This window comes from Apteryx rowi, unplaced genomic scaffold (genome assembly GCF_003343035.1).
Source record: "Apteryx rowi isolate R43461 unplaced genomic scaffold, aptRow1 scaffold_115, whole genome shotgun sequence".
In the NCBI taxonomy this organism is placed as follows: domain Eukaryota; kingdom Metazoa; phylum Chordata; class Aves; order Apterygiformes; family Apterygidae; genus Apteryx; species Apteryx rowi.
The window spans coordinates 2,103,656-2,115,119 of record NW_020447364.1 but is presented as its reverse complement, the minus strand read 5'-3'; the positions used below and the strand labels follow the sequence as shown (position 1 = coordinate 2,115,119).

The 11,464-nt window shown below is 37.6% G+C and overlaps 1 protein-coding gene across 6 annotated transcripts; it reads right to left on the bottom strand.

Moving 5' to 3' along the window:
- Positions 1-2,136: 2,136 nt before the first annotated feature.
- On the bottom strand, positions 2,137-10,243 carry VMA21 (VMA21, vacuolar ATPase assembly factor). 6 transcript variants are annotated; one of them, XR_003255784.1, is made up of 4 exons: positions 9,947-10,243; positions 8,315-8,491; positions 7,193-7,267; positions 2,137-7,086 (listed from the first exon to the last, which is right to left on the bottom strand). XR_003255784.1 is itself a non-coding variant. In XM_026079794.1 (3 exons), exons 1-2 carry the CDS (start codon positions 10,119-10,121, stop codon positions 8,349-8,351), a joined length of 318 nt encoding a protein of 105 aa, XP_025935579.1. In that variant the 5' UTR covers positions 10,122-10,243; the 3' UTR covers positions 2,137-7,267; positions 8,315-8,348. The 6 variants fall into 6 exon arrangements, 2 of the variants coding, with proteins under 2 accessions (XP_025935579.1, XP_025935569.1); XR_003255785.1 differs by having other exon boundaries at positions 2,137-5,756; XR_003255783.1 differs by having other exon boundaries at positions 2,137-5,756; positions 7,193-8,491; positions 9,947-10,241.
- Between the last annotated feature and the right edge of the window lie 1,221 nt (positions 10,244-11,464).

Below are 11,464 nucleotides of genomic sequence, written 5' to 3'. Positions count from 1 at the left end.
TTGCTGCAACGAATAGCAGCGCTTACGGGCAAGCACTACCTGCCCTTACTACTGTGATTTCCAGTCATAACTGGAACCTTAGTGGTGCAGTCCCTGGGAAGGTTAAATGTTCTGCTGTAACACAATGAACCTTGTGGATACTGCCATGCAAGTAGCATTCTATGATGTTAATTTTTTTGCACAAAAGGAATAAGCAGGGTATTCTGAGGAGGAAAAAAATCATCAACACCCACACCAGTTCCTGAAAGCAATTCTTTTGGATAAAAACTAAGTAGCTTAAATTGTACCAAGCCTCAAACCCCTAGTTTAACTAGAACTTTTTCCTGAGGAAGTATTAAGAACAGCTTGTGTTTTTCAAAGATCATTACAATAAGTGATGGCTTTATACTACTGGTTTTCCAGTACTAGGAATGCACATAAGAAAAGGAAGAGTCATCCAAATCTCCATTATTGATGTATAGCTCTTACTGTCCATCCATATCTCAGTATTCTTGGTATAGATACTGCCAATATCTTGCTTTCTATATTTTGCATTGTCATTGGACTTGGGATCAACCTTGTTAATTCTGCAAAAGCCAGGATCACAGGCAAGGAACTTCCCTAACGATACAAAGCCTCAGCACTTCATCATAGGAGACTGGAGCACACTGGCTTCCACAAACATGGCAATTCATCTTACTGGTCCATCAATCTGTACAGTAATCTTTGAGGTAGAGCAAAGTGCTGGGTTTTAAACTGAAAGACAACTGCCTTGGCAGAATTCAAGAAGACAAGACAAACACGGAATAAATTACTGCGTCTGCCTCACTGGTCAAACAGTTAACGTTTTATATCCATTTAAGATATAGTAACTAAACCTGTTTTGTAATCAGTCAGGTTATTGCATTGCTCTGTCTTTAATTGACTAAAATTCTAGCAAATTAGTTCTGGCACTGTATAGAATTACCTGTTTACCTTTTGAATGAAGTCCATAAAAAGCAAACATAGAACTTGTTTATCCCATCAAATTGCAATTCAGGCCATGCACTTAGAGAACAGCTGACCTGAGATAGGAAGTTCACAAGCCACTCAGCTCCACTTCCAAGCTAATCCCTTGCATAAGCTTGATTTAATGCAAACACAGCTTTTTGGCATCGGCAGGCTTCTTGAAGAGCTGCATCACACATTCCCCAGGTGCTGTGTAAAATGTCCTTACCAAAAGGTTCAGGGTAGTTTTCTTTAAGAGTTGGAGAAGTGAAGACAGACTGGATCACACTGATGATTCTACTCAGTGGATTTAAATGTTAAATCTTGTAACATGCTAAAATAAAACTACATTTGAAAGCAGTGTTGAACTGTTTTGCATCCAATGAGCATGACAACACAGCAACATTCTATTATTTTAGAGCTGTTAATTACCCCTCCCAAGGCCAATGACAAACACAGCCGACTAAAAATTTTTATAAAATGGAAAATTTTACAGCATTACTTTTTTTATGCTTCAAATTTCAGAGCTGAAAGCGCTAACAATTCTGAAAACACATGGGCAGCAAAGCACCATCCCCACCAAGTGGTATATAAACCTCAGCTCTCCCTATAAAGATCAATGTAATCTCAAGTAGGGATCACAATAGATGTTACAAAATGTTTGCTTGCATTCAAAACCACTTCACAAATTACTAGGAGAGATGAAGAGGGAGAAGTGATAAGAAAGAATGAGGAACTTGCTGCTTCCTGCAAACATATAATTGGTCAGAAATAAATGCTGGTAAAGTATAAACAAATAAGCTGGTTTAATATGCAACTGGTCGATTATTATTGTGAGAGGTGTTATTATAATTTCATTTCAAATATAAAAACAAAGAAAGGATTCAGATTTTACTAAGTAAAACTTTGTATGAAACAGCAGCTATTCAAGAATATTTCTAATTTCTAATAATAGAGCCACTAAATATGAAGGCAAGCAGAGAACTCTGCTATTAAACGCACAAGTTGGCACAGTCAGTATGATACCCACAGAGTAAATCTCAGGGACATTGGGCTGATTCTGCAGACTGTGAGCTACAGTCACTCCACATTTAAATACAACTTTACCTAATGCACACAGCCACCAAAACAGTTCAAACACCCACGTTTTCAGAGTAGCCTTTGTTTTTGTTTTTTTTTGTCAAGGGTGTACATTACAGTATGAGAAAAAAAATACTATATCGAAAAAGTAACACAGCCTTGTAAAGAAAACTGCTCTATAATGATGCTTCAAATTAAGTCAATTGCTATAACAATTGTTCTAGGAAAGGGCTCAGACTGGCACAAGGTTTGAGAAGAAAGTGGGTCCTTCCATTCCCTCCCTCCACTAAACAGAAGACCACCTACAGAAAGATTGGTTCCCTTTAACTGAGCTGTCTGAACCGTTCCAGATGCAGAGCTACACTTTGGTACTTCCACTCTATCTGCAACATCAGGAGAGCCATGTTAATAAGGACAGGTCATACAACTTTAGAGAAACTCTGCATCTTGCAGATGAAAAACAGCGAAGTTATTAAATAGCTCCTCAGTGGTGCCTGCAGCATGGGCCCACACCCACAGCAGTTTTTGCTCAACTTTGCTGTAACTCTCACTCATAAATCATCCTTCAGTTAAAAACAGTTTTAATTAATAACACACACCTTCTGCCCTGGGCCATTTACATTAAAACTATTAAACCACACTTTGTCATATGCCAGCTAGAAGCATCAAAAGCTTTTCTCCAGGTCTGCGATTAGTTTGTTCTATTGTAAAAGCACATTTGAAACCAAGCACCTGATCACTCCTAGAAATACAGGACAGCCACGTGGATTCATCGCAGACAAGAAGGAACCAGCTAACAGCCCACAGGCCAAAGGAGGTTCCAGCAACATGAGGACAAAACAGCATTAAAAGTCAGCCCCAGACATTCAACTTTAGGGGGGGCTCAGTGAGAAGGTTCCCATAAATAATGATGTAGCAAGAACCTGACTCTGGGTTTTTAAGAGATGAAATTCCATGCCTAGAAGAGACCACGCCAAGGCAGCCACTGAAGGAGCGCTGTACCCAACAGCCAAGCCACCAGAGCTGCAGCTGCAACGCTCAGCACTCGCAGCAGGATCCAGACAGGGCTGAAGCACAGCCCCAGCCAGAAATCAGGGGAGCTAACAAGTTAACTGTGTGACTTTCCAAGCTTTTCTCCCCTGTCATCCTTTACCACAAAGCTTCCCAGTCAGACCCCTGCCTTCCAGAAATGACAACACCATTGCTTCTATCTGTTTTCTGAATGCAAACTGGGACACCAGCATCTTAAAAAAAAAAAAAAAAAAAAAAAAAAGTTGCTTTCTACTAAAATCTCACTTCTGCCAAACTCTTAAATGCCATTTGAATATAAAATGTAAGTCTCAAGAGTTTACTTCTGTCTTAAACCCTACCTCAGCTTTGTTACACAGCACTGTGATCCAGTCCTCCTAGMAAAGGAAGTCAAACTGCATCCCTCCATCTCAGAAACTCACAGCATATTAGCATGTATCTTCAGATACGAGAATGACTGCAAGGCCCCAAACTATACAGTATTTCCGTGTTGCAAGCCCCATTCAAGCACAAGAGAGCCTCCCCTTGCAAGCAATTAAACAGAAAGCCCTGTTTTGTGTGAACTTGAAACAAGAAGCTTGTGTATCTCGCTTAAAGCAATAGTTGATTAGAGCTAATGAGACCTTAGAGTGGCAGTTGCTCTTTGGTATTTTAAAAAATATTTACACTCCAAGGACTTGACCCTGCTCTAAGAGATGACTCACCAGAGCTAGTAACAATGACAGTTTGTACATCTGAAAGCAGAACAAATGTGTCCCAGATCATCCACAAAAGGAGATGCAAAGCTGTCTACCTATGAACAACTTTCAATTAAAGTTAAAAACGGAATTGGCTTGCTATTCTGTATGATTTACATTTAATATTTCAGATCAATGACTCTGCATAATCCCCCCGAGAACAGCAGGATAAACACTTCTGAACAGAAACACATGGTGCCTAAGTCATCAAACACTGAGCCGTGCCAGCACATTCCAGTTCTCACCCTACCCTATCTCCCCGCAAGGCACTCCTTTGCTTTCGTAAAACCCYTCCTCCCCTCCCTTCCCATGGGCTGCAGCCTACCTAAATTTTAATCATACCCATATTACATTATTTGTAATAACACATAACTTGGTTTTCTTTAAAGGCCATCTCCTTTTCCATCTCTTACTCACTGAGGTATTTGCAACGACCCCCCTGCCTGAAGGCTTGGAGCACCCTCTCCAATTGTGTGGGCCATCAGACACCTAAGCAGAGCTTATCTGGCTAGAGTAACTGGGCAGTTGTTTAAAAGCTGTCAAAAGTGCAATAACCTTGAACATGTTACTGTTCACCAATGCACTACATGAGAATATAATTTTTCAACCAGCACTGCATCAACTTTCCCTCTGMCATCACAGGGATCCAACAGAAAAGCCTGCCGTCTAGTTTGTCAATCAGCTAGCGCAGCATGACAAAAACCAAACTCTACACCAATTTCACAGTACCGAACAATCATCATCATTGTGAAGATTACACAGGAGTTCAGTTTTCTTTAAAAAAAAAAAATTTTTACATGATAGTTATTCCTAGGCCCTCTCTTGCCTAGCAATAAAATGTGGGTAGTATTTTACTTTGTTTTAAATATGTTTTAAAGAATACTTAAAGTTTGCATACATTAACCAGTGTTAGGTCTGACATACAGTTCCAGTTAACAACACACAGTTGTCAACACTACTATTTCCTCTGGAGATTTCCTACTCAGTGTTAGCAGTTAATAGATGAATTAAATCAGGCATCCTTAACCACAAACCAAAGCTGCTCACCTACACACTTTCACAGGCTGGGTACCTACTACAGTTTTCTGCAGGCATTTAAAGGCCAGACAGAGAGATCACAAGAAGTACAGAATAAAATTAAAGTAATTTTGAAAAGCTACTGATTTTCCAGTTCTTAATGCCCCCAATTACCTTTACTATTTTTAAACTTGGGAAATATCCAGGGATTTCCCACAACAATCTCAGTCTCAAAATATTCACTCACTGCTAGATACAATACTTTCCTTAAGCTAAACTGCGAAATTGTCAATCTATACAAACAGATGACAGTCTATTTCTAAATGACAGATGATTTTCAAGTATTGAACAGCTTGTGCAGGCAAAGTTTTCCCGACATTTTTCTTGTTAATAACAATTGTCCCAACTTCATTCATAGTAATAAAATGAACACGCACTTACAGTACGACTTTAAAGTATAGCATTATAAAGTTTACATTACCATTTTATACAAAAACCAAAATAACCAGAATATTGATCATTCTACAACTCTATACAATATTATACAAACTCTAAAACAATCACAGTGGCCATTACACAATAAAAAAAAAAAGTGACTGAGAATTAGCTTTGACATGAACAGGGATATCAGATACATGAAAGTAAACACTTGAAGAGATTGCAATGAAGTGCTAGAAGTATAATTAATTTTAGTATTGATAAGGCACAACAGGAATCCCAGTAGAGTATCTAATTCCATGTACACTCTACATCATAGGGTTGCAGTTTCTGTTCTATGAGTTCTCTAGTAATGGTGCAATTCCATTGCTTGACTGTTTTAATTGCATCACTTACCTGAGCGGTTGTTCCAACTTCCAAGAATAGGCAACATACACCCTCGTGGCTGCCCAGAGACTCCTGAGTAACCTTATTTTCTCAGGTAGAACACTGTGGACCAAAGTATCACCTTGAAAGAAAAGATCTTCCTATGGATTGATTAATACTCAGCTCTTGTTACTCCCAATTGCTGAGGCATTATAGTGATCAAACATTTCAGACGTTTGTAACTAAACAATTATAACGAGCAATTATTTCCTTACCATTCCTAGGAAATGCAATTTTAGTGTCTAGGGATTCTGGTATGTGAAACAAATAACATAGATATAGCACAATACCCAGCTAATGAAGCACRACAGCAGTTTTCCCATTTATACTCCATTATAAATAGAGTAAAAATGCTAGAAAACCATGTTAAAGCTGACCTATTTGTTATAAGCTGTGCCACACATGAGCAGTATTAAAGACATAATTCAAAAATTGTTCAGCACAAGTATTTGTTTACTGGATCTCAGCAGCGGAACTTGTATTGCAGGGTAATCCTTTATTAAAAGGCAGTATTTATTATACAATGTACAGTTCATATACTGGAGAGCAGAAAAATCTCAATACAGCATTGTACAAACTAAATTTGAGTTTCAAGTTACTACGAGACCGTTCTCCAGTGTGCCAGCAGCAATCTAACACTGGACTTCTAGATGAGAAAAGTTAATGTTTCAGAAACAAAATGTAAAGATTGATTTGTATTAGTGCAAAGCTACCAAGTAGCAATAAGCTTCACTGCTAGTGCTTCAACTGCATTCTAGCACACCCTGTGGATGTTTGCGCACCCCTAGGATGGGGTGGAAAAGAGGAGAATGAGCCCTGGGAACACATTCCAGTAGCTACTGTGCATGGTTAGCTGATTTTTGTCATATTTATGGATAAGTTTTACAACAGACAAATGTAGTAGCAAAAACATTCCAAGTCCTATATTAAACAAAAAACCTTCTAGAAAATGCTTAACTAATATAACAACCTGGAAAACTCAAAGGAACAGAAAGACTTAAAGCACAATAGCATAAAAGCAGTCATCTGCATAAGGGAAATTCTGTGCAGTGCCAGAACCTTGGGGAAAAAAATATTTTCTCTACAGATTAAGTTTGCTAACAGCAACACAACGGTCAAATGAATTTCAGGTTATTATCCTGGGAGATAAAAATCTCACCATGGTTTTACTACAGAAAGCCCCCATACACAACCAAGGAAAAAAAAAAAAGTGATCAACATGTTGTATCATTCCACAGTATATAACTTGCTTTTCTTCATAAATATTAGGTTTTCCATAATGTGGTAACTCCTGTGTTCTGCTTCATAAAGGACATTTGCAGACGGCTGCAGCTTGTCTTCTCTCACTCATTCCTCTACTACCCATTAGAGTGGGTTATGGCTGTTACTTCGTCTAGAATTTCACCACCAGCAATGCAATTTTTATAAAAGTAAGAACTTGCACAGAAATTCAGGAGCAACCACAATTTAAAATATTCACTAAAAAAAAAATGCTATACCATTTCCTTTGCATCAGCAAGATTAACTGCAGAAGAGCAGAAAGATGAGCAAGACATTCCATTCCATTCCAAACACTGCAAAAGGAAATTAAAGGTTGAATTTTATGCCATAATCAAAAATTACATTTGAAAATGAAAAAACAGAGCTGAYGTTTCACATTAAAAAGACACCACCTGAGTTTCTAACAAGTTCTAATTTTGCAATGACTTTTAAAAGTGGAAATGCATTTTTTAGAAGACTAATTCCACCTCATAGGAGACAAAACTCATCTAGTGTTTTTGACTCAAACAAGCACACTACTACAAATGCACTATAGGGTCACTAAACACATCTACCGTGCATTACTATTTAAACAACCTATTCATCTTACATGATTCTCTGTAACTTGAGACTTTTCCTGCAAATGAATTACAGAAGTCAGAAAGCAACATTTTTTAAGTTTTGATAGAAAAATAATGACCAAGCTTTAACAAACTTCAGTAGTTGTTCCTTAGAAAGTTTTTCAGAAGAATTCCTCAACTTGTTTTGTCATTTTTTGGTTTCTATAGTTAAAAAGCCTCTGTGCAACGTACCACTGTAAAGAGCTGCCTGTTCAGCCATTGCCTTTATTCCACTTCCAACAACAAAAACAAAATTAGACTGTATACCTATTAGCATATCGATTAGCACAAAACAATGCTCAGTTGGACCGTATGTTCTGAAAATGGGGAAGCTATCCACAGCAAARAGAAATCACATCTTTCCCATATGAGTTAGATAGTAAGTTATGTAGCTTTTGTAACTAGTAATTGAGTTACTGAAAAACATAATTTTTGCATCATGTCAATACTATTTCCAAAGATGACCAGAAAAATACTAAGAATGCCAAAAATAGCTACATGATTTTTTTCCCCCCTCTGAAATATGCAATTATTTCATTCTAATTTCAGGTGAAGACCTCTTCAGCTCCACCTGACTAATGTACAACTTTCACCAGCATTAGAGAAAATACTGGCACACATCTGAGATGAGCATAAGTCTTGTTCTAACCAAAACACAGTTGAGGCATTAGCCTCATCTTTATACGCATGTATACTACATTGAAGAATGCTTTTAACTCAATTCACAAAAATTCTATTTACAGTCTGTAGGTATCGGAGGATGATGATTTTCATTTTAGTCCTGTTTGCCTTCCCGCCACTGTCGAGTACCTTCATTCCATGCCACATACACAAACAGAGCAAGTACCACATGAACAGTAACTACAGCAACTATGGCAGCATAAAAGTAGCTGTCTTTGTTGGACATTCCTAAGGTACCTGAGAAAATAAAACAAAGAGTAAAGAATATTAGTTATTAGGAACTGTGAAATACCAAATCACAATTGTTTCAGACCAAAGCTGTAGTTACTCTTGTATCAAAAGACTGAGCTGAGAAAGATACACAGGAAAGAATTCACCATGATAATTACACACCTTGGAAYTATTTCTAGAATAAAGCAACACTGCAAATATTCAACATTTAAGATAAATGCCCTGCTTTTGAAGTTAACAGTTTCCAGTTCTAAATATTCATTTTTTTCTTCTATTACCTTTTGGCACCAAATAAACGTCAACATCCTCTTTCCGTAACTGTGATTCTCTTTGTAAGGTAGGAAAACAGAGGGGGAAAATGATTATGCAGTTTGTTTGCCATTATAAAAGGATACAACAGTAGAACTACAGTTAAATTTAGAGACCTCCTAACTTGCATGCTTAGACCATAACACAATGATWCCTCATCAGTTACTAAAATATTAAGACTTCAGATACCAGAAGCATTTCAAAATATCAGTTATCTTCATTCATTCGTTCCAAAAAACTCCAAAAAACAAAACCAATCCTATAATTGCTGGCAGTTCTTGTCATTGACTGACAAAGCAAAGTTAAGGCTTAGCTTGCCAAATTATGCTATGCCTCAGGTAAAAGAGCCAAAACAATAAAAAGTATCTTGAAAGTTATTTAGCAAGTTTTCAGCTTCAACCTTCAGAACTACATATAACAGTACACACCAATGGAGAATCATCTTGAAAGACCTTTGAACTTAGTTATAGACTCATAAACTGTTTTTAAGAGCAGCTGCTTGCTTTCTTCCTCTCTCCTCCCTCTTCCTGAAAGAGATGCTTTTCTTCTGCTGTATTAGGAATTTATTATAGCCTTGCAGAATCAAGGCTAAAACTTGGTTGTTAGCAATTTAACAGAACCATTCCATATGAGCAGTTAAAATCATTTGTTTTTTCCCTTTTGTTTTAGGGGAAAACTCTACAAGCAATCACATTCAAGGTCTGGAACCAGGCTTATGGCTTAATGGTTTATGCTATAAATGCAGGTATGTTTTAAAAAAGCAAAAAACAAACTGGATATATACAATTGTTCCATCTTGAATACATCATTAGTTCAAAACGCCTGCAAAAAACATACCCTGATGATTCTGATAAAGGTCTGCTGAAGGGAGGTGTTACGTACTCTATAAGTAATGGGAATGCTGCTTCTGTATACCATACAAATCATTCTATAACAAACAACAGTGAATGTTAGATTGCAGACCACAATGCAGGGAAAGATGTATTGGCCATTTATATCACTTTCCAGTTCCAATTACACATTACAGGGCCTTTAGCCTGCAAAAGGAAACAGATATTCAAAACAGAAACAAACAGGAAGGACAGAGACACTATTAGAGGCTGTTTTTCCTCTTTTTTAAATAGTATTGCTAATCAACAGAAACRCAATTACCTTCAAATATATAAGCCTTTGATGAAAAATACAGCCCAATAGGTAATGTGATCATTAAAGCTGTGAAGAACAGAAGTGTTCTCAAAGTTGATGTTAATGAACCCTCATTTCTGAAATAAACAAGAAAAGTTATACATAGAAAGAAGTCACAACATATATCCCTGACACAGGACATCAACTTGTCCTGAACAGGAAAAATAAGCCAGTTAATTTAAGAATTAGGTGCATTTGTCACTTGGAAGGAATGAAGACTTCAAGTATGCATTTGCTAGGTGGAACTGAAAATGACAAATTCAAAATGATGCAACAGTTCCACTAGTTAAAGTTCCCTGACAAGATTAATAATGGTATTTAGATTTTTCTCTCCGTTATTTTGTTAGCATTAAAAACATGGGTTTTATATTAATGTTTGTCAGTATATTATTACATACTTATTAAATATCTAATATTAGACATGTGTGAATGACAGCATTTTGCATCAAATCTTTCCGAGTTCCCTATTTTTCTTTCTGGAAAAAGAACTACAGTTCCAGGAAAATGACAAATACCACAGGCTAGGATAGAGAGAGAAGTACTCAGAATGACTTAACAGTTTAACTGCTGGAAATGGAGTTCCTTTTTATTGTGTATTGTCCCTCTATTTAAAATATTTTTTCAATTTCCACAGAGAAAGTTGGAATAACTGCAGCAATTCTTAGAATATGAGGCCAATACATCAAAACATTAGTAGTCTTTTTCCCCCCTTTACAGGTGCAAACCTAGAAGATGTTGAACAAGACAGTCACGACAAAAGATTATGTACTTGGTAAGGTTTTCCCTGGACTTTACCCACTAGAACAGATTTTATTTCTGCACAACACCACATACAGCTTGCATTTACATGCTTCTACTAAGTTTTACTCGCTCTGCTTGGCTGCCTTAATTATTTTATGCTGAAGTAAACATGTAAGCCAAGCAATACCCTTCTGACTTTCAAAGATTACCAGAGTCAGTGATCTGTGTCCTTAAGACTTTGAAGCACAAATATCCACCAAAAGCAATCCAAGTGGAGGTACATAATTCTTAAAGCTCACAGGTGGYTGCACAGTACTTTTTGTATAAGCAGCCTCAGAAGGTTGTATTCATACATATTTGTGCCACAGCATACTGCTTGAAATCACATTTCATCCCTGATGTTTCTTTGGAAAGGTAAGTGGAAATTTAAACAAAAATTGATTCTCATCCTCTGAGAGTTACTAAAAGACACTGATGTGCAGCTGCACATAGCTTTTACACTAAAGCCAACAGCACTTTTTGCTAATCAGGCTACATTATGTTCGCACGCATTTAAGCAGCACAGTAGGAGACGTTCAGAACCTTTTTCTTTACGAAGATTTGCTTCAAGCTCTGCCGGGGGGAGGGGCGGGGAGTGTCACCCCAGCCCCGCGCTGGCAGCCCCCACCCGCACGGGTACGACAAGAACAAGATGGCTCCCGGCTAGTTACCGAGGTTACCCCCCGCGCCCACACGGCCCCGGGA

Bases quoted from the DNA above. Each gene is read 5' to 3' on its own strand.
- VMA21 (XM_026079794.1), bottom strand. From the start codon at position 10,121: ATGTCCTGTGTCAGGGATATATGTTGTGACTTCTTTCTATGTATAACT.